The 22,220-nt window shown below is 44.0% G+C and overlaps 3 protein-coding genes across 3 annotated transcripts; all 3 read left to right on the forward strand.

The window, feature by feature from the left end:
• The first annotated feature begins 2,488 nt into the window (after positions 1 to 2,488).
• On the forward strand, positions 2,489 to 3,922 carry LOC102720066 (probable pectinesterase/pectinesterase inhibitor 17). The gene is made up of 2 exons (XM_006658569.2): positions 2,489 to 2,964; positions 3,100 to 3,922. The coding sequence occupies exons 1-2, from the start codon at positions 2,535 to 2,537 to the stop codon at positions 3,810 to 3,812; spliced, it is 1,143 nt and encodes a 380-aa protein (XP_006658632.1). The 5' UTR covers positions 2,489 to 2,534; the 3' UTR covers positions 3,813 to 3,922.
• A 7,531-nt stretch (positions 3,923 to 11,453) lies between these two features.
• Positions 11,454 to 13,010, forward strand: LOC102709384 (thiamine thiazole synthase 2, chloroplastic). The gene is made up of 2 exons (XM_006657718.3): positions 11,454 to 12,411; positions 12,503 to 13,010. Exons 1-2 carry the CDS (start codon positions 11,527 to 11,529, stop codon positions 12,671 to 12,673), a joined length of 1,056 nt encoding a protein of 351 aa, XP_006657781.1. The 5' UTR covers positions 11,454 to 11,526; the 3' UTR covers positions 12,674 to 13,010.
• A 5,215-nt stretch (positions 13,011 to 18,225) lies between these two features.
• On the forward strand, positions 18,226 to 20,422 carry LOC102720346 (probable xyloglucan endotransglucosylase/hydrolase protein 8). The gene is made up of 4 exons (XM_015839488.2): positions 18,226 to 18,707; positions 18,856 to 18,956; positions 19,032 to 19,234; positions 19,587 to 20,422. The coding sequence occupies exons 1-4, from the start codon at positions 18,521 to 18,523 to the stop codon at positions 20,008 to 20,010; spliced, it is 915 nt and encodes a 304-aa protein (XP_015694974.2). The 5' UTR covers positions 18,226 to 18,520; the 3' UTR covers positions 20,011 to 20,422.
• The last annotated feature ends 1,798 nt before the right edge of the window (positions 20,423 to 22,220 follow it).

Consider the following 22,220-nt stretch of genomic DNA (forward strand, 5'->3'; position numbering starts at 1 on the left):
ACATGGTAATTTATAGTCTCCGATTAATATAAATTGTTATAATCTGGACCCACCATCATCTAGCTATATGGCCCGCGCAATAGCGCGACAAACGTTAAAATAAACTTATATTATAATGCAGAACTATGTTCATTTTTTTCTATATGGTTATTTTTCTAAAGAGTTAGAAAATTCAACTAAGTGACTACGCCTATCAATCTGTCATCAATCATATTGTACTGCATACCTCGGTATTTTGATGTATAATCCAGTAAGATAGTCCGCTCATTTCAACTGTCAGCTAGATTTAATTTATTTTATATATTTCTTCTATTTATTTTATTGTTTGAACTTAACATTACGTAATAATTAGTTGTTTCTTAACTATTGGCCATTTTAATTTTATTCTATTATATGGTACCCCATCTTTTTCGCTTTTGTTTATAGTCAAAATTTGATTTTTTTAATCGAGTTCATTTTGAAGTATTTTCACCGAAGTTTATTTCCAGCATTAACTTTTAGATCACTAAAAATATCTAAATAAAAATTTTATTCACAAATTATTTTGTGTTTGCAAATATGTCACTGCCTTTTGGTTTGCTTTATAAAATAAAGATCTTTTGGTGAAATTTGTTTTATGGAATCAATTAATCTTGAAAGTTTTTTTCCCACTTCAATAGTAAATGAAATTACCTCCATTAGTACTCCATCTATATTTATGTTATTTTTAATTTATTTTTATTTCCCGAAAATCATGACTCGTGCTCAGGTCCGCTCTCTAATCCGTGCTTATGGTAGGATTTTATTTACTTTGGTGCGAACTGTCCAGTCCCTACTCGGATATTTTAATTAATAAATCTTTGTATCTGTTATTTAATTTCTATTTTTATACACATAATTTGTAATATATATATATATATATATATATTGCTCGATTAATCTATACACCCCTATACTTTAGATCCGGTATGATCTAACAGTTATAATCTTCTTTTGTTAACGTTGTAATTTCTTTTTCTATGATTAAATATATATTTTATTCTATATTTTTTATTATTTTTTGTGAGAATTTATCTATTTAGTGGCTTCGATTTGTTGCAACCACAGTCGTCCTATCTGGCTCTTTCTACAACTTAGGCCTTAGGCCTTGTTTAGTTTCTATTTTTTTTCAAAAACATTATATCGAATTTTTAAACACCTAAATAAAGTGTTAAACATAGAGGAACCAAAAAATTAATTGTATAATTACAGAAGAAATGTTGAGATGAATCTTTTGAGTCTAATTAGTCTATGATTAGCCATAAGTACTACAGTAACCATCATGTGCTAATGACGGATTAATTAAGCTCAAAAAATTCGTCTCGCGATTTCCAGGCTAGCCGTGAAATTTGCTTTTTCATTCGTGTCCGAAAACCCCATCCGACATTCGATCAAACATTTGACGTGACATGTCACCCAAAAATTTTCTTAATCTAAACACTCTTAGGAAGTGATCAATTTGCTTTTAGATGGAGGCATTAATTACGACTCATAAAGCCTACCAGACTGGTGTTGAAGATGAGTTCCGAGTCTCATCCTGATCAAAGCAACTTATGGAATCAGAAAAGAATTATACCATACGGACTCTAAAGCACACGAATATTGAGTTCAGATCCGTACAGCAGCAGAATCAATCTTTACAACTAAAATATAACTTCGATAATCTAACGGATCCTAATTAAATATCAGCCGTTAAAATTCAAACACAATCTGATCCGATAGTTGAAATATGTTTTTCTCCGATTAATCTATACCGTTATAATCTAAACCCACCATGATCTAATGGTACATATTTTTTTCTTTTTATCTGATTAACGTGGTAATTTGTAGTCTCCGATTAATCTACACCATTATAATCTGGACCCACCATGATCTAACGGTTTATATTTTTTTTCTTTTTCTCCGACTAACATGATAATTTCTAGGCCTCAAAGTGAACATGGAGCCTTCTTTTTGACAGTCTTTATATCCTTGAGGAGGTATCAAAGAGGTACCACTATTTTTTATATAAAATTTGGTACCTTATAATACCTTACATAGTATCTTAGGTAATATGAGATACCAAATTTTACATAAAAATAGTGGTACCTCTTGGTACGTTATAAGGATAAAAAAATTGCTCATGAAACAATGCAAAGCCATTTCTGTTGACAATTAAGCTAGCTAGGGTGAGGACAATCGGAAAATCTCCATGCATGAATGATCACGACCTATATATATCGATATATACATGCATGATAGATGGGAAGAGAAGATCAACCAGAATAGATAGTGGTACCACCATGCACGGTAGGTACAGTTACCCCTGTCCAGCCTCCTCCTTGTCCCATGCACATCGCAGCATATAATATGGGCAACGGAATCAAAATCTAATAGGTCTGCTAGGTTGGGTAATTGCATAAATTTAACTGGATAGTCGATTATATATAGCGACGATGTGATTCAAGCAAGCAACACCCAGCCTCTGCCACCAAGTGACATATTTTGGATCGAGCAAGTAGCTAATTAAGTATAGTATGGCTGGAAGCTGTAGCAAGACCACGGTTCTACTCATTTTGGTTGTGTCAGCACACGCTAATTTTCTGCGGATTGAGGCGGCAGCCGAGATCGGTACTGCAGCTGGGTGGGTGAGGCACAAGTTAGCGCTCCTCGGCGGCGCCACCACCACGGGCACAGGGTCTGTGGATGGCAAAGGCATCAACACGGCTGTGGTTGCCAAAGACGGTACAGGCAATTTCACAACGATCGGGCAAGCTTTAGAGGCAGCGCCACCGGGGAGAGGATGGTACGGTGTCTTCATCAAAGCAGGTGTTTACGAAGAAACGGTGAACATTAGCAGGCATAGTGTGGTCCTTTGGGGTGAAGGGATCGGCAAGACCATTATTACTGGAAGACGCTACTCCGTCCGACAGAAACACACCGACATGCCCTGGACGGCCACTGTCAGTAAGTATACTGTATATATGCACCGCGGCGTACACATATACTAGCTATTAATTCCTTCAATTCGTTAATTAACTTTTATGTATCATTTCTCGCGTGCAATATGTATAATCATGCATGCATATGCGTACGTTGCAGCTGTGACAGGACATGGCTTCATCGCACAGGATCTCACCATCCAAAACACGGCAGGTCCCCTCGTACCGGCTAGTCCAGCTCTCGCTCTCCGCTCCGACTCCAACAAGTCGCTGATCCACCGCTGCCGCCTGGAAGGGCACCAGGACACGCTCTGGGCCCAGAACAACCTCCAGTTCTACCTGCGGTGTGACATCGCCGGCACCGTCGACTTCGTCTTCGGGAACGCGATGGCCGTTTTCCAGGAGTGTCGCCTGCTGGTGCGCCGTCCACCCGGCGCGACGCACAACGTAATCACCGGGCAAGGCCGCGACAGTCCTGGCCACGCCTCCGGGTTCGTCTTCCACCGCTGCAATGTCACAGCGATGGACGGCGACAACCTCACCGGCGTGGACACGTACTTGGGTCGGCCATGGAAGAACCACTCGCGCGTGGTTTTCATGGAGAGCTACCTCAGTAGCATAGTCAACCTGACTGGGTGGGTCGAGTGGGATAGGGGCCACCCTGTGCCAGAGACAACCAAGACCGTGGAGTACCTCGAGTACGGGAACACCGGCCCTGGGGCGAAGACGAACCACCGCGTCAACTGGACGGGGTTCAGGGTACTCACCGCAGCGGAGGCTAGCCGCTTTACCGTTGACAATTTCATCAACGGCAACCGGTGGGTGCCCAGCTTCGTCAACGGCCAGCAGATCAACTACACACGCACAGTTTGATGCGTCGATCTGCTAGGCTGCTACTGCTTTCCTTCCCATGCGTATTGTATATTGTATATACGCATGTGTATTGTATTGTATTGTATTGTATCAATACCCCTAGTAGTGCACTGTACTGTACTTTAGTGGTTGCATATGTACGTACGTCGTATATTGTATATTGTACGTACATATAAATATGCACCTGATCGAACTGCTTGTGATCCATATAAACCTATTATCCTCGCGTCATCATCTGTATAAATAAATAAACATGTGTCGATGCAATTGTATCTGTTAATCACCTTTCGACGTGCCAATTTGACGGCGACGCCTGCCTTTGTCACTTTGCTCTTCCCTAAAACTTTCAGTCGATTCTTCTGGTCATTAGTGTTTATATAAAAATTTTACAGCCAATGATTTTAATTTGGTTTTGATGTAGACAAAACCTAGATGAATATTAAATTGATATACGATGATTTTAATTTGGTTATTTGATTTGAACAAAGTCTAACTGCATATTTTTGTCTTGTATTTAATTAAATTCAGTTCAGTTCGTGGGTGGCTAATCATGGTAGATATTTTTGTTGGCAACAATTACTTAGATTATAACGTCGTGATTCATGCTGCATTTCTTTTGTCGACACGCACACTAAAGTTAAAAGGGTTGCCGTTGTCCAGCCGGTCTCTCGATCTCTCTTCCACCCGTGTTCATCTCGAAGCCGGCACGATTCGCCGGTGCGTGCGGGACAGCCAGTCGGCGGCAGCCTTGCCTTGGCAGAGGCCAGAGGGTGGTGCTGTACATGTATTCTCAATAACCCTAGGCAGGGCATTTCTGCTATGAACGCATGGATCAAAATTTTATCACTTTCTATTTTTGCAGAAGAAGGATAGTTTTTTTTTTTTTAAGTTGGGATGACTCAACACAGACCATCCAGATTTCATTAAAATCAGAATAAACAGGTATACAAGACCACAGCCAGAAAAACAAAGCCAAGCAGCCGTTAGAAACCGGCTAGGCAAGAAAAACGAAAAGCAACACAAGGAGGGAAAAAAACCAGGGCAGTTAACCGATTCCCTGCGGGATTCTGAAAAAATCTGCATCCTTCCAAATCATAGCTTCTTCGTTGAAATCTCTCAGCCACTCCACCGCTGAACGACTGACATTGTTGAAAATTCTTGCATTACGTTCCTTCCAAAACAGCCAACATGAAAGCATCACCAGTGTGTCAAAGGATAGATTTTTGATGTAAATCTGTTTGATCATCCATGGATCAAAAGGATATGCAGATCGAGGGGATCGATACGCCGCTGGAAAATTTCTTGTTTGCAGGCTGAAGCAATTCAGAGCTATGAACCTACTCAACAAGGAGTGTGAGTAGTATTCACTGTTCAGTCAGTCTGAAAATAGGCGATAAAGGACATGATAACTGTCGACGAGTTGAGCAGAGGAGAGAACTATAAGATCACCTATAAGCTGAAGTTCGGCAGCCAAATGAAGCTGTAATAGCTACACTTCTATAATCATTTGGTAATTGGAACTGATTTGCTCTACTGCATACCTCACATTCAGAATCTTCAGACTGAAAATGTTTGTGGCTTTGGAAAAATAGACTAATGCACACCGCAACGGAACTATCGATTCTGAGTTATCACTGACAATGCACATGAACAGAATAAGCAGGGAGGAGCACCTCCACACCGCATTCCAGTTCTTCGACAAGGACAGTAGCGGGTTAATTTCTGGAGTTCAGTTCCGTTGCGAAGCCGAGCCAGCAATAGAACTATAGAAGTACACAAGAGTAATACTGTAGTATGCAGCTGCAAATATCCAAAGCTGAGCACTCATACGCATTCCCGCTGCAACCTTTCCCACAGGTAACATCACAACGGATTATCGAAAATGTGTATATTTTCTGTGTACAAATGTTTAGAAATTTTCAGTTCACGTATTGTCACGCGATTTGGTAGAATATTGGGGAATCTTTTTTGATTTTCTGGTTTGAAGCACATCTCTTGTTTTGGGTTTCTTCGCCTGCTTCTGAAAACCCACTCGTTTTCTCGGTCACTGCATGTGACTAGCATAGTTTTCTACCGTACTAGTTACATTGGCCGTGCATTGCTACGAAACTATATTTAATAAAAAAATAGTTAGCTCAAAGAATAAATTACACATCCCTATACAATTACATGTGTAATAAACACAAAACGACATAACATATAACAAATAATAACATATAGAATATTTCACTTCCATATATATTATAATTACCTTGCCTCCTACAGTGTTCCATTGCTCCCACCTAAACCACAAATTCGAGATAATCATGCAAATATGTTATGTACCACAGCTTGGAGCTCAAAATCATGAAATGCCACTGAAATTTTCCACTTTGTTTTATAGAACAACCATTACTTTGGCTGCTGACGTTTGATCTGACGATTCTGCAGGCAGGGTGTCTAGTTGCTGTCAAAATCCCCAAATCCGGACATTGCTAGTCCATCTTGCCAGGTTGTTGCCCCGAGGTTATCGCTCTCCATTTATCGAGTTGTGTCATCGTTATCGAGTTCGTCGGTACGTGTGACCCACAAGCTAATTGACTTGGCCTAATCTATTGCCATGGCCTTGATGTTATGGGCGTGCATGAGCACTACTGGGGACACCATATGTGCATATAGCCCCCATGAATTGACTCAAGACAATGAAGGCATGCACACATGAGGAATAAACTGATACATTGTGTTGCACTTTGATTCTCGATTCAGGGCCAGGCCAAGGTATGAAGCTCGTTAGTCCACCGCGTCATTTCTCGAGGCTCCAGTGGCTTGCTCACACACTCGTCCGCATCGCCCATGTTGTCAGTTGTCACCGACTGGCTGTCTGGGCGCACTCGGTCCGGTCCGCCTTTTCGCCACCAAGCTAGTCAACGTTGCTAGCATGAGCCACTTCCCTCGAGTGACCCAGCGTCCTGCACACTCCATAGTTTGCATTTTTGCCTGCGAACTCGCCGGCGTTGCATAGAACCGAGGACGAGGAGGCGGAGTGGCATCGTATTGCTTACCAATGCACGCGAAGATTTTGGGTGCGGACGACTTGGTCCCGGCTGAGCGCTGCCACCCACATCGGCCCCAGCACTCCCTTCTTCGACAGCAGCCCTCGATGTGCAGGCGCCCTCCCTCGCACGCAGTTATCCCAACCGCCCCCCTCCCCCCGCCGGCTACGGACAAAGACGCAAGCAGAAGGCATGAAGGAAGCGGCCCGGCGGCGGCGGCATTTACTGTGCGGATCGGGCGGCCGCGGAGGCGTGCGCCAGAATGATGCGGCGGCTGGTGGAGGCGCGGATTGAGCGGCGGCGAAGGCGTGCGTCGGATCGACGTGGTGGAGGCGACGCTGGCTAGATGTGCCGAGACTGTGCGATGCAGTTTTGTTCTTTTTTTTTTATTTGGTCGTGTGCGCTGTTAGTTGATTTTTCCGTTTTTATGGAACACGTCGCACTGCGTGGAGTATGGAGGGTAGAAGGGAGGGGGTGAACGGACGGACGGACGGACTGCTCTTTTAATACTCCACTCTTGCGTTGCCTAGTAGATGGGGAAGATACATCTAGAACATGTTAGAACCAGCTCAGGAATACAAGAACGAAACTCTCTTTCTCACACACAAGAACGGCTAAAGGTTGAAGATGAACAGTGAAGTTGCAACGACGAACGCCGCGGAGCCGATTGCTCCTGTATCTTGGCTTTATTACTCACTAAAGATTAACTCGGCACTTAATACACAAGGTTTACATGGCCATTTATAGCCCAGTGACGTCGCAGCGTCCACACGGTCCACTACGGCGAGCTTGGCGCGCGCGCACGCACGCACCACCCCGGCAGACCCAGCCTCTCTGCGTTGAGCCACGAACTCCCGCACGAACCGGTCTTCACCTTCACTCGCACGCGTCGCCGTGATGCCTTCCGCTTTTGACGCCTGCAGCTCCCACGGCCACCCCTGCACTAACTAACACGATCAAACTAAACTAATGCGTGCATGCATGCAAGATGCAACCAGCAGCTAGCAGCGGCCATGCATGCAGCTAACAGGTACTCCATGCAACAAGCAGCCACGCACACAACACACTGACTCTACCACGCCGGGTACACACCCATATGACGTGTTTATTTCCAACAGAACAGAGTGGTTCATGGCATCATGCAACCATTGCTGCCAACCTATTTATTAGGGCACGTACAAATGGTTTTCATTGTCGTCTCTATCGATACATGCTCACTGACGTGGAAGAGAGATAATAGGAGAGAGAAAAGTGGTTATTTTGCATTGAGTCAGCAAAACATCAACTCTTAGCGCATAAAACGAGGAAACAACTAGAAAATCTGTTTTGTACGTGTCCTGACTCTAATCAGATACGCTGATCAGATGGAATGCGAACAGAAAATTAATTAGCCCGTAATTATGAAGAGTCAGCTTGACAAGACTGTCCATTGTTAAGGAGTTTTTTCTGCTGACGTAGCTTGAGATTGAGCTTATAATGGGCTCTACCATTAAATATGCTCTTAGGATATACTCCGGCTATCGGACACCAAACCATTTATTATGCATGTTAATTTGCCCCATCCTTCGTTATTTGAGACTTGCACATTGTGGGAATGCATAAAATTTACATGATTTTTGTAGAAAATAGTTCAATTCCTTATATTTTTCTTTGAAAAACTTCCAAACTGAAGAGCCCTGATTTATGATAATACAAAACTTTGATTTTTTTTAACAACCTGAAAACTTCGAATAATAAAAATCGCTAAAATTTCTATCTTCTTAAAACTTTTGCATCATGTTGGATTTCATTTGATTTTTCTTTATCATTGTAGCTACCGTTATAAACAAATCGTAATAATCACATTAAACCCTAAGGTGCACATTCTCATTAAGCTAAATGAATTATAACTTGGTCCCTTAGAAATTTTGTGAAACATATTAGTGATCCTTAGAGTATTTACTCGATATTAGAAAAATTGACCAGATCAAAGACACGAACTTAATATGAAAACCCCTAGAAAAAACCCTGAGCATCGATCGACAATAATGATTATAAGATAATGATTACAAGGAGTCATCACAACCTCCCGTGTGGAAGAGGCAAAACTGATGCCGCTCTTTTTCTTTGAGGCAAGGGGGAGAAGGGAGTGTGCAACAGAAAACACCGTGCGGAGGAAGCGGGCCCCACAGTAAGTAGAGGACGTCGTGCGGAGGAGGCGAAATCGCAACCAACCAGGTGGGCCCCACGGTGATCTATCGGTAAACAATAGAATCCCACTGATCAAGCAGCGCGGCAACCTCATCCATCCATGTCGGATCCGACGGCCGAACTAATCGCGGTGACGTGGCCCAACTCTCCATGAGCCCAGGCCGGATTGCACAAACACCTTGCGTTTCTTGGCTTTGTCATATTTGCTACAGTACTCTGTTCTCGAGAGTTTGTAGAATACCGATCACATAGGGAAACCTGCCATGTATGTGGTTCAGAAGATATATATCACTAGATATATTAATTGCCATTTGCCAGCAAATAATGCAGGGGTCACCTTCAAAGAGTCACATGATCGCAGCCAGGGAAATAGAACTGGCCATATAACGTGATCTTTCTCCGGAAAAGAGCCTGTCTGATCAAGTGTCGTTTTCAAGAATTCAATGGACAAAATTGTGTGGCACAAATCTGAATGGCGATGGCATGCACAGTCTCGCTAGATTAGAATTGGGCCTCGATCTGTTCTGGCCGAATTGCCGAAAGCCAAATAATTATGGTGTTACCAAGAGAGTAGTGGTGGTAATAGTAATAATTGCAATCATCCAAAAAAGAAAATGTAATTGCAAGCAGGATAGCATTTGGAATTTCTTCATTCGTCGTATGGTCCCTTTCAGCAAGTTGTGAGCTTTGCTGATGAGATATGATAGGGACTTCAACGGCCTCAATTCATTCTGCGTACTTTTGAAGATTGCTAACATGCAAAGATCTTTCTTGAAAAAGATGTAGAAAAATCATTCAAAGAACGGTGATACAACACTTGTCTAATATGTGGACAAAGCTGGAGGAGTTGCGGATATTTACCACAGATTTTCCAGTGCAAGAGAAGCTACCATCTACTAGCAGCTTATCGAATTCATGGTCACTGTAGTAAATCAGTATAATTAGGGTGTATTATCTACACTTCTACATCTTATACTCTCTCAATTTTTTCGCACATCCTAAACTGCTAAATAGTGTATTTTTTGTAAAAAGAAAAAATATATAGGAAATTTGCTTTTAGAAATCATACTAAAGCATTTTCAAGTTTTTTAACTAATACTTAATTACACATGTCCTAATGAGTCATTCTGTTTTCCATGCGCTAAACAGTAGATCTAGGGTTGGCAACGGGGTGGATCAGGGATGGGTTGGGCAAGAACGGCCTCGGCCTAGACCTCGAACTTCATCCCCGGCCTCGGCCTTGAAATCAAAAACTAGGCGAAATTCTTCCCTGGCCTCGACCCTGGCGGCTCCGTCAACCCAAACAAGGTCCTGGCGCCCTCAAGGAACAGTGCAGAGAGAGAAAGAGAGAGACTCGCTGTCATAGAGGGGGTGAAGATGGCGGCCGTCCAGCTGCCACGCTGCCCTATCGTGCCTTCACGCCTAGTAGCTATGCAGCCCCACCGCTGCCCTACCCAACCGTTGCACTATTGCCGCCCCGTCGCACTGTAGCCGCCCTGCCGTCATGTCAGGCCACCGCGTAGCCTCGCAGCCCCTCCGCCGCACCGTCACGCTCGATCGTGGCCCAGCCCTGTCATTGTACCCTCGTGAGAGAGAGTGAGGGGGAGAGAGAGTAGCTAGGGTTTTGTTAGAATTTTATTGAGCTTTTGTCTTTTGGGTCTTAATTTTATTGTATTTAAAAGTCTAATATTTTCTCGAGTCCTCGCAACGAACCCACATGTATAAACCCTCCCATGCCCCCCACCCACACCAAAATCGAGGCCCTAGCCCCAAATCCCCATGGCCAACATGTCCCTGGCCCCTGTCACCACAGGAGAAATTGCCAACCCTAAGCAAATCTAAACATGTCTCTAGTTGAACACAACCTCAGAGCGAGGTTTTTACGTTGGCATCGAACGTCTCAATTATAACATCAGTTAAGCTTTTATGGTAGACGCAAAGGTCAAAGGAGCAGGCTCTTGCGTTGGACTGTAGTAATGCTTGTAGAGGTGCTACAAACAAAGATCAATATTTTAAGCATTTGCTTCACATTTTGCATTGGACAAATGGACTCTTAATTAAAGTATTTACCTTAATCAACTATTTAAGCACATATCTAAGCATTTAGCATTGGAGGTGCTCGGCTAGATCCAATGATAAAAAACGATTTAGTAGATATTAATATCTCAAGATATTTTTTATTGGACTGAAGCAAAATCTCGTGCGGACAAGCTGGACTTGGGGCTCCTGGGCAGCACATTGATGGTCTTGTCCCATCCATTCTATCGAAGCCGTTTGAAGAGAGTCCAAAAAGCCCTCACTAAACCCTCGCAAAATATCTCCTCCTATCAATCCGAAACCATGAGGCCCATACTGCTGAAACGTGGACGCCACTCCCAGATATTTGCACCCAATCTCCCCTTCTTATACCCCTCGCCACCCCGCGCTGTATCCACACTCACACACCTCCCTCATCTCCAGCGAAGCTCAGCTCAGCTCATCCTCACGCGCGCATGGCAGCCATGGCCACCACCGCGTCCAGCCTCCTCAAGACCTCCTTCGCCGGCGCGCGCCTCCCGGCCGCCGCCCGCAGCACCTCCTCCGTCTCCGTCGCGCCGCGCGCCTCCATCTGCAACTCCATCTCGTCGTCCAATCCCCCCTACGACCTCAACGCCATCAGGTTCAGCCCGATCAAGGAGTCCATCGTCTCCCGCGAGATGACCCGCCGGTACATGACCGACATGATCACGTACGCCGACACCGACGTCGTCGTCGTCGGCGCCGGCTCCGCGGGGCTGTCGTGCGCGTACGAGCTGTCCAAGGACCCCTCCATCAGCATCGCCATCATCGAGCAGTCCGTCTCCCCCGGCGGCGGGGCCTGGCTCGGCGGGCAGCTCTTCTCGGCCATGGTGGTGCGCAAGCCAGCGCACCTGTTCCTCGACGAGCTCGGCGTGGCCTACGACGAGCAGGAGGACTACGTCGTCATCAAGCACGCCGCGCTCTTCACCTCCACTGTCATGAGCCGTCTCCTGGCGCGGCCCAACGTCAAGCTGTTCAACGCCGTCGCCGTCGAGGACCTCATCGTCAAGGAGGGACGCGTCGGCGGCGTGGTTACCAACTGGGCGCTGGTGTCGATGAACCACGACACCCAGTCGTGCATGGACCCCAACGTGATGGAATCCAAGGTGGTGGTGAGCTCCTGCGGCCACGACGGGCCGTTCGGCGCCACCGGCGTGAAGCGGCTCCAGGACATCGGCATGATCGACGCCGTGCCCGGCATGCGCGCGCTTGACATGAACACCGCCGAGGACGAGATCGTCCGCCTCACCCGCGAGGTCGTCCCCGGCATGATCGTAACCGGCATGGAAGTCGCCGAGATCGACGGCGCCCCGAGAATGGTACGAACAAAGATCAAATTTTCTCACACCCCCTCACAATCTCTGCCTGTTCTTGGGATTGAACCAACTCATTCCCACGCCGTTGTTGCAGGGTCCGACGTTCGGCGCCATGATGATCTCCGGCCAGAAGGCGGCGCACCTGGCCCTGAAGGCGCTCGGCCGGCCCAACGCCATCGACGGGACGATCAAGAAGGCCCCGTCAGCCACGCACCCGGAGCTGATCCTGGCGTCGAAGGACGACGGCGAGACCGTGGACGCCTGAGCGAACAAGGGGAAAAGATCGGAAACAAGCAACGCCTCAGTGTGTGGGAGTGCGGAGTAAGATGTGGTGGTGGTGGTGGCACGGCGGCGTTGGGGACGACGACAAGATGTGGGCTTTTCCCTGCGGTTTTTGGGAGATTTGCTTAGACACCCTTGTTTATCTTAGCTTTGGATGTTAATGTGTTTGTTCATAGCACTGCCACCGTATGTGCGTGTGCGCGCTCTGCTCTGCTTTGATTGCCCATGAGGGCAACAACTCCATGGATCCATCTCTCTGGGACAAATGAATAAAGGATGGAGGAAATAAGAATGCTTCTTGCCACTATTTTTGTTGGTTAGATTGATGCTGTTATGATGATTCAGTTTTGATATTTGTACAGATTAAGAAACTCTGTTTTTTTGTTTGTAACAGCATGGCCACATGACCAAGAAAGTGCAATAGCTGAAAGAAAATCTAGCAAGAACCCAGAATATCTGGAGGCATTCAGCATCCCTACCCAGAATTTCTGGAGCACGACGGTAGGTTTAACAAACTATCCAGGGTAATCAGTCACTAAGCAGGTTTAGAAGAAGGCACTAAACCCTTGTAATTTTCGGTTTGACAACAACGTTAGCCACAGCAACCTCAGCATGTCTGGAGCTAGCTAGTGGATATTCCAGGCTATTCGAATTTTGAGATAGTGCCAAAAGCATCTCTCCATCATGGTACGTCACCAACAGCCAAGCAGCAACCCTGTCTGTGTCCTGTATTTCTAGAAATATCTTCCCTTGAAATTCTACCATTCTTAAACTACGACGATGGTTAGAAACAATTCACAGTTTCATCCATATATTGTGAAAAATATTAGATGGAAGAGAAATCTATGAGTTCTGTTGTATATTACACTAACCCTCATAGGTATATTTATAGGGTATATAGGAGATAGAAACTTACCAACAGCCAAGCAGCAACCCTGTCTGTGTATTTCTAGAAATATCTTCCCTTGAAATTCTACCATTCTTAAACTACGATGATGGTTAGAAACGATTCACAGTTTCATCCACATATTGTGAAAAATATTGGATGGGAGAGAAATTTGTGTTCTGTTGTATATTACACTAACCCTCATGGATATAATTGGTATATTTATAGGGTACATAGGAGATAGAAACTTGGAGTACAAGATAAATATTCTACCGTATCTCTCTAGGATTTTATCTTTATCTCTAGAGTTTCTATTAGACTCCGTTATCTCTAACCGTATGTATCTATATCTCTAACATTCCCCCTCAGTGGTAACGGGAGCAAAGCGAGCGATTGCGATTGAATTTAAAATCTTGTGGTTCACTTTGTTTCTCCATCATCAATTGCATCTCTGATGGATAATTCTCCACCCGGTGACTGCGTCCCCTTCTGTGTCGTCTCGGTCCTCCACCTTGGTAACTACGTCATTTTCTGTGTCGTCCCTTGTCTCTCTCCTTTATTCCCTCCCGCGGTCATAGCGGGAGTCGCATGGACGAAAGCAATGACATTGACGCTTTTAACTGGAGTTGTCGAGGATGATTTATTGTAATGTCTATCGAGATAGTCGCTCATGTGGTAGTCGTGGTCGTCGTAGACATGGTAGTTGATATAGCCGCATATAGCCAAAGGCGAAAAAAATTAGAGACGGAGCTGCGATCATAGATGAGGCACCTTGCAGATGTTAGAGGATGTCATTGGAAGTGTCTTGCATATGTCAAGTCATCTTGCAGATGCCAGAGAACACTGTTAACGTCAGGTCACCAGTTTTTGGTTGAACTCTATACGCTGTGTAAGAGGTCACCACCATAGTGAATGCAGTCTTTGCCCGTCGTAGATGATGCGGTCGATGCCAGCGTCCATGAAGCGTCTTGCAGAGATTCCTGTAAGAGGACGCGAGATGAATGTCCATCGTTGTGGACGAAGCGGTGTCATGTTGTTCACATGTTGATGTTGACATCAGTGGTGTTACTTCCACTTCTTTGTTTCTCCATCATCAATTGCATCTCTGATGGATAATCCTCCACCCGGTGACTGCATCCCCTTCTGTGTCGTCTCGGTTCTCTATCTCGGTGACTGCGTCCCTTTCTATGCCGTCCCTTGTCTCTCTCCTCTATTCGTATCACTTTGGATTATGTCTTACTCGATCCCAAAATAAATTAAACTTCTGATCATATGTATCCAGCGTTTGATCATCTATCTTATTTAAAAAAATTCAAGAAACTAAAAAAATTACTCACACGTAAAACACTATTTATGATTTATTATCTAATAAAAACAAAAATATTAATCGTAAAAAATTAAATAAAACGAAGAGTCAACGTTATGTTTTATTTCGGACGGAGGGAGTATGGCCCAAATAGGCTAGGTGGGCCAGTGAAGACCAGCCTAACGATGGCCCAGGTCCACCCAACTATCGACCTATACCGTGTGAATGGCCCTTGGATTGGCAACTTCTCACTTTGTTCGTAGCAGTAGCAAATCTGTTATCTAAAGGGGCGAGTGCTGCACTGCAACCCACTCAAAGGAAAGTACTTTTACCCTAAAAAAAAGGAAATTACTTTATCTCTTTCAAAATATGAAAAGGTTTAACGAAATATTGTGGTTTATTGAGATTTGAGAAGAGATCATAGATGTAGAATACTTTAACGTTAAAAACTTGTGATTGTTAACAGAGATGCAGGTGTAAAAGTAGCCATGTTTTGGGTTAAAAAATGCTAGAAGGTGCATGAAATGTAGGTTCATGTTTCTTGTGTTGGAAGATATTTGGCAAAAATTGATACATGACATCCAAAATTTTATACAATTGGCCGGGGAAACCACAAGATTTTTTTTTCATTGCTAAGGGTAGAACAAAAATAATGTAATTGTCTTTAGGACACCGAAGGTAATAATTTATATTTTTCAAACAAAAAATGGAGACAAAATAAAAATGTTAAGTTTACTCTTATGCCCTGCGTTATCTACTCCGAGAACCGATCTTAGCCCTAGGACCGTGACCAGCCGAGGTCCACCGCAAAGCCATCACGGCATCTTTGCTAATGTGCCTGTTTGCTCACGGGCAGGGGCAAACTTGTCTTTTGAAAATTTCTCACTCCACTTTTTTGCATGAATTTAAAATAATATGATCAGTGTCCATAAGCTAATTACACTATTTAGTGCGCCTAGCCAATTACATCAATTTTGGATATCCTCTAGTAAATTCTGCCAAGATATTTTTCCCTCCTGCTGTCTCTTAGGGTCTGAGATATCGCTTGTACAACACTGAAGGCGGTCATTGTTTGGTATTTATATGAAAAAACCAAATTTGCAATTTTACAAATAAAAATAATTTATAAATACGTGTTCTTAGTGAACTAAGAGCATTGGCTAAAAAATAAATTACAATAAAAACTCTTAAAATCAACCTTAAATTTAATTTTTAATTTTCAATGTTATATAAGTATAAGTTACTTCATTCGTCTCACAATGTAAGACTTTCTAGCATTGTCTAGATTCGTATGGATGCTAATAAATCTAAACATATATATAAATTAAAACATCATCAATTGATAAATTTAGATAAGACTAGAAAATCTTATCCTATGAAACGGAGGTAGGGCTGGGCAAATTCACTGCAAACCGAACATGATAACAGAAACAACCGATTTATAAGGTTATTTTGGTTTTTAGTTTTTTAATCGGTTTTTATTTTTAAAAAACCGAAATCACCAAATTAACCAAACTAACACCTCACTAGTCTCTATTCTATAATTTGAGGTCCAGTCCAACCCAATAGGCAAGTGTAAATATGAGATGCAACCTTCACTCCTTGGTCTCCTTCCGTGAATATATAATTATCAGTCTATTATGTATGGTATATTGAACTTATTGTTATTATTTTATCGGTGAAACTATAACGATTAATCTTATAAATATCTATTAATAATTTTAGTTTAGTTTTTAACCGATAACCGAAATAATCCAGTTATTTAGGTTCAGTTAATAATTTTTTAACATAAATTTTGGCTTTTAATATTAAAAAACTGAATAGATCGAACCGAATAAACCACGCTGACCGGCGCTCAGCCCTACACGGAGGTAGGAGAAGATAAGAGAGGTGTGGACCACAAGCAAAAAAAACAACGGATGCTCCTTTATTCGTTGCGCCCTAGCCAGGAGTGTCGGCTGCGGCCCTACATAACAGGAGGCCATGAAAATTTGCAAAAAATAAAAAAAGCAAGCATGCTAATCTTTTGCTTATGTTTATATTTATAAATTAAAATTAGATTTGAAGTTGATTTTGAAATTCTTTTACCGAAGTTTATTTTTTCGCCTTGGCTTTTAGATTACAAAGAATACTATATAAATTTTTATTTATAAATTATTTTTCGTTTGCAAATATATCGTTGGATTTTTTCATGAAAAATCAAATAATCACGCCTTGTCTTTCAAGAAAGGTATTAAAAGAATAGACTTAAAAAAAGGAAGTGATAAAGGACGGACGGTAAGAAAAAATTTACTGTAAATAGCATGCAACTGTGTACGAAGTACAGCACGAGTAAACGTTACACGACACGAGCAAGAATCAACGGACCGGATGAGAGCACGTGATGACCCACTGATTCACATCGGCCGTTCGATGAACAGGTATTTGAGATTCTGACATAACTTCTAACCTATGGACCAAGTTAAAAATAAGTAACATTACAAAAGCTGTGTTTGTTGAACAGAACGTGTGCTTCCACGTCACACTAAAGCCCATTTCTAGACTTTATTTAGATACATAGGGTGATTGTTTGTGTTTTAATAAAAAAAGCCTAATGTCATATTTGTAACGGAAAATAATTTATAAATAAACATTATATTATATATTATTTGAGAGATCTAATAGTCAATGCTGAAAAATAAATTTCAGTAAAAACACTAAATATAAGGTTAAAGATTAACTTTTTGGCATATAAACATTAAAAAAACAAAAAGACGAGCCTGTTAATCTTTTAATTTACAAATTTAATTTACGATTAAACAGGAGATTATCGGGTAGGTGTAGTTTCAGGCGTGGATGAGGATGATATCAAGTCATCAATGCGTGAAATAAATAGGCCTGCATGGTGATATTTCGCTGCAAACTCTGCAGGGGTTTCCTGTTCCTGCTCACTTCCTCCGTCACCAGGTCTCTCGCGACAGTGGCACAGAGAGGCAGCAAGCAGGTTGGTTGATTCGTTGGCCGGTGCACCGCCTTTAATACTCCTCCCGCTCTCGTCAGATCCCGCTCTGCCCTCACAAATCTCACTCGCATCAGCAGTCACATGATCCATCCACAGATCCACTACACCCCGAACCAACCATGTAATGTAACGTGCCTCGTCAACACGACGCGACGAAACTCCATGTGACCGCCACGACGACGAGGAATGCCATGATACACCCGAGTCGGGCCATGCCCATGACCACCCCCAAGATCTGAACGGAACACCAGGCGTGAGATGAGGTGACTGACAGCTAGTTGCTCGCCATAATATAATCCACTGGTATGTAGTATGGCTCTGCCTCAAAACGGGTCGCGATAAACAAAAGCGAAAGGGAGCGAGCTGTGGGCTTCTCGAGGGAAAAAAATGGCCTGGTTGCGGCAAACGCAACGGTGCGATTCGGATCGGGACGGAAACAGCCGGCGAAAACTACACGCTTCGTGAAGCCCGGGGCGCCCGGCCAACTTGTGTCTTTCTCTATGGCTTTCTCGCCACCCAAGCCGCGCCCGCCGCCTATAATACGTAACGTACGCGCATCGATCTGTCCCCGTGCTGCGCTCTCCTGCGCTTGTCTCGCTTGTCTCGCTCTGCCCACGTACTGTGCGCTGCTTCGCTGATGATGGGGTCGCGGACGGGGATGATCGTTGCTGCGGTGTGCTGGTGGTGCTGCTTGGTGTTTAGTAGGGAGGCGGCGGCGGCGGACCCGTCGTTCGGCGACAACTTTGAGATCACCGGCGCGGAGGATCACGTCAAGACCTCCGCCGACGGCCAGACGTGGTACCTCTACCTGGACAACAAGACCGGTGAGTCATCGATCGGGTCGACCGTCTCCGCTGCGTAGCTGTAGCTCCGGCAATGGCAGCTTGCTCTGCCGCATCGGTTGATAATGGTAAAATGCTGATACTGATTACTGATACGGTGGCATTCCCTTGTTTCTTGGTTCGTTTTTAGGCGTCGGGTTTCAGACGAAGCAGAGGTATCTGTTCGGGTGGTTCAGCATGAACCTCAAGCTCGCCGGCAACGACTCCGCCGGCGTCGTCACCGCCTACTACGTACGAACTACTCCAGCTACCTCTCCCTCAGCTTGCTTACACGTCTGAGCTCTGAACTGATCCGTCTAATGGCAGATGTGCTCCGACGTGGACGCGGCGCCGGAGCGGGACGAGCTGGACTTCGAGTTCCTGGGCAACCGGACCGGGGAGCCCTACATCATCCAGACCAACGTGTACCGGAGCGGCGTCGGCGGCCGGGAGATGCGCCACTCGCTGTGGTTCGACCCCACCGCCGACTTCCACTCCTACTCAATTCTCTGGAACCCCAAGCAGATCGTGTAAGTGCCAGCTCCTCTCTGTACTTGTCACCGTGCGCCGCCGCGGCCGTCCTCGCCGGAGTTAGTATCAGCCGCCGTCGAGGAGCTGAATGCCGGCCACCTACCCACCCCACCTGAAATGGGTCGCTCCGATGGCGATTAAATGAGCCTGCAGATGTGCCAAACCCTGCCGCGCTTGTGCTGTTCCAGGTTGCAGCTTGGCCACACCCTGCCTGGGACCAATTAGCAATGGCTGCCACCTTCGTCTTCCCCGTGCCCACCCAATCCATTTCACTCTCCGATGGCGATTAAATGAAGCTGGATGTTCTTGCCATGGATGGTTTGATTGATTGATTGAGTGTTGTTTGATTAGGTTCTTTGTGGACAAGGTGCCGATCCGCGAGTACCGGAACTCCGACAAGCCCAACACGTTCTTCCCGATCATGAAGCCGATGTACGTCTTCTCCAGCATCTGGAACGCCGACGACTGGGCGACCCGCGGCGGGCTGGAGAAGACGGACTGGACCAAGGCGCCGTTCATCTCCTCGTACCGCGACTTCACCGCCGACGCCTGCTCCTGGGGGGCCGCTAGCGCGGCGGGGGGCAGCCCGCCCAGCTGCGCGGCGGCCACCGGCAACAGCTGGTGGGACCAGCCGCCGGCGTGGGCGCTCGACGCCGGCCAGCGCGAGGACTCCGCCTGGGTGGCGCGGAACCTCGTCATCTACGACTACTGCAACGACCGCGAGCGATACCCCTCGCCGTCGGAGGAGTGCGCGCTCCGGACAACCAGCTCGTGAGGCCACCGGCCCACCGCCGACATGCCGCCGCCGCCGTTCACCGCCGTAGTATGATGTGCGGCCAGGATCGGATCGGTCCTCCGATCGTGCGGCTCAGATTCCTTCTGGATCGGATCGGGCACCGTGTTACACTGTAACTACAGTACTATTTTTGGATGGATTGGATTGGCCAAGTAGAGTGGCTGTCACGTTGGGAACCATATTCTTTTTGGATCGTGAATCATGAAATACATAAAAAAAATTTGCCGCTTCGGTATTTGAGGTAGCTCTGGTTAAAGGATTATTTCATTATTGTAATAGCTATTAGACAACGATTTGAGATAGAGTATAAAGTTATTTCAAAATTCGGAGCTTAGAAAAGAAAACTTTATATTGAAAACTTTTACTGCATTGTTTTGTAATATATGGGACTGCTGTTATATACTACACCTTTTTTGAAATATAATTATTTTTAGAATTAAAATTTTATATCATAATATAAATATTTCTGTTCTAATTCCTTTAATTTTAATCACTTCGATGATTTTGGAGACATTAAGATGCTTAAAAAGGAATATAATTAATATAAAATTTAAAAATTAACCAGTAAAATAACTAAAAATTAATCTTTTAACCTCCTTTAGTTAATGCTAAACAAAGTAGAACAGTTGTATTTTATAACGGAGTTGGTCCTGCCTAACGACAAGGGCTCGTTCCTAAGATGGGGTTCAAAACGGTCTAATCAGCGCACACAAAACAAGAATAATCATTAGTATATAATTAATTAATTATTAATTATTATAAATTTAAAAAAATAAATTAGTATGATTTTTTAAAATAATTTTTATATAATTTTTTTTAGCAAAAAATATATTATTTAGTAATTTAGGAAACGTAATTATAAAAAAAATAGAGGGAATTTAAAGTCATAGTGCATGGCGAGCCAAAAGGTAGTACTATAAAATGTACTACAGTTTACGAGCTCAGTAGTAAGAACTTGAGCGCAAACGAACGCAGCACGCATCGTACACCGTAGCCTGACAAATGACGCTGTAAAGCATGTGTTACCGTAGGGTAAAGTTTTACTGGCGCTCCAATGGGGAGATGACAGCGAAGGGGGAAGATGCTGTGTGCTCCTGCATAGTAATACACAGTGGCATGGGCAAAGCAAAACATGCGTCCAGATCTCATCTCGTTTAGGAGGCATGGGTGTCAGAGAAAGATAATGGGTTCTGCCCTGCCTGCCACAGATCCGGCTGAGAGGATGGGCTGCGATGGCCATGGCCCGGAGAAAAATGCATCATGACGTGACGAGATAGATAGGTTCCTTTCGTTTGGCAGGCACGAATCGGGAGAAAAGGGGGAGAGAAAAAGGAAAGGTTGATGGAGTGATAGAGCGAGGGCATCTGCATCGCTGCATGTGTGAGTGAGGGTCAGGCAAAAAGGAAAGAAGCATCCAAAAAGATTGTGCGTGATTGTTGTTGCACGATTGGAGGGTTACGGCGATGGGCATTGTTTACTGAATAAAAAAGAGATGTTAGGTTTTTTTCGCATTATGCTCAAGAGTTATTAGATACTCTCTCTGTTATATTATATTTTTTTATATTTATCTAAATTTATTTATATATCAATGCATATATTTTTATATATATGCATAGATTTATTAACATATAAATGAATCTATTTAAAATCAAAAAGTCGGAAGGGAGAGAATATTTACAAACCAAGCGGGTCACTGGCGGTAACCAGGTCAGACAGAGAGATGTTCCTATGGATATGATAATTATTGGCTGACAACGTTAACGGCTAGACGTGATTAGGAAAACTAATCTGCCTATTATCTTAACCAAATCGATCTCACCGTATTTGCTGGGCAGGAACACATGCAGCCATGTTCAAAGCCACTGCACGCACCTGCATCCATGGATTCCACGGCCACATATTGCATTATAATCTTAGGGGCTGTTTAGTTCCCAAAATTTTTTTCTAAAAACATCACATCGAATCTTTCGAATCTAAATGAAGCATTAAATATATATAAACATTAAAACTAATTACATAGTTATGGAGGAAACAGTGAGACGAATCTTTTGAGTCTAATTAGGACATGATTACTCATAAGTGCTACAGTAACCAACATATGTTAATGATGGATTAATTAGACTCAAGAGATTCGTCTCGTGGTTTCCAGGCGAAATCTAAAATTTATTTTATAATTAAACTAAGTTTAA

Source organism: Oryza brachyantha, chromosome 7 (assembly GCF_000231095.2).
Source record: "Oryza brachyantha chromosome 7, ObraRS2, whole genome shotgun sequence".
Lineage (NCBI taxonomy): Eukaryota > Viridiplantae > Streptophyta > Magnoliopsida > Poales > Poaceae > Oryza > Oryza brachyantha.

What these genes read in the sequence shown, in the direction of transcription:
- LOC102720066 (XM_006658569.2), top strand. Translation starts at nt 2,535, where the DNA reads ATGGCTGGAAGCTGTAGCAAGACCACGGTTCTACTCATTTTGGTTGTG. An exon ending in GCCCTGGACGGCCACTGTCA is followed by an intron (nt 2,965 to 3,099) that starts GTAAGTATACTG and finishes CGTACGTTGCAG; the next exon opens with CTGTGACAGGACATGGCTTC.
- LOC102709384 (XM_006657718.3), top strand. Translation starts at nt 11,527, where the DNA reads ATGGCAGCCATGGCCACCACCGCGTCCAGCCTCCTCAAGACCTCCTTC. An exon ending in TCGACGGCGCCCCGAGAATG is followed by an intron (nt 12,412 to 12,502) that starts GTACGAACAAAG and finishes CCGTTGTTGCAG; the next exon opens with GGTCCGACGTTCGGCGCCAT.
- LOC102720346 (XM_015839488.2), top strand. Translation starts at nt 18,521, where the DNA reads ATGATGGGGTCGCGGACGGGGATGATCGTTGCTGCGGTGTGCTGGTGG. An exon ending in GCGTCGTCACCGCCTACTAC is followed by an intron (nt 18,957 to 19,031) that starts GTACGAACTACT and finishes GTCTAATGGCAG; the next exon opens with ATGTGCTCCGACGTGGACGC. An exon ending in TGGAACCCCAAGCAGATCGT is followed by an intron (nt 19,235 to 19,586) that starts GTAAGTGCCAGC and finishes TTGTTTGATTAG; the next exon opens with GTTCTTTGTGGACAAGGTGC.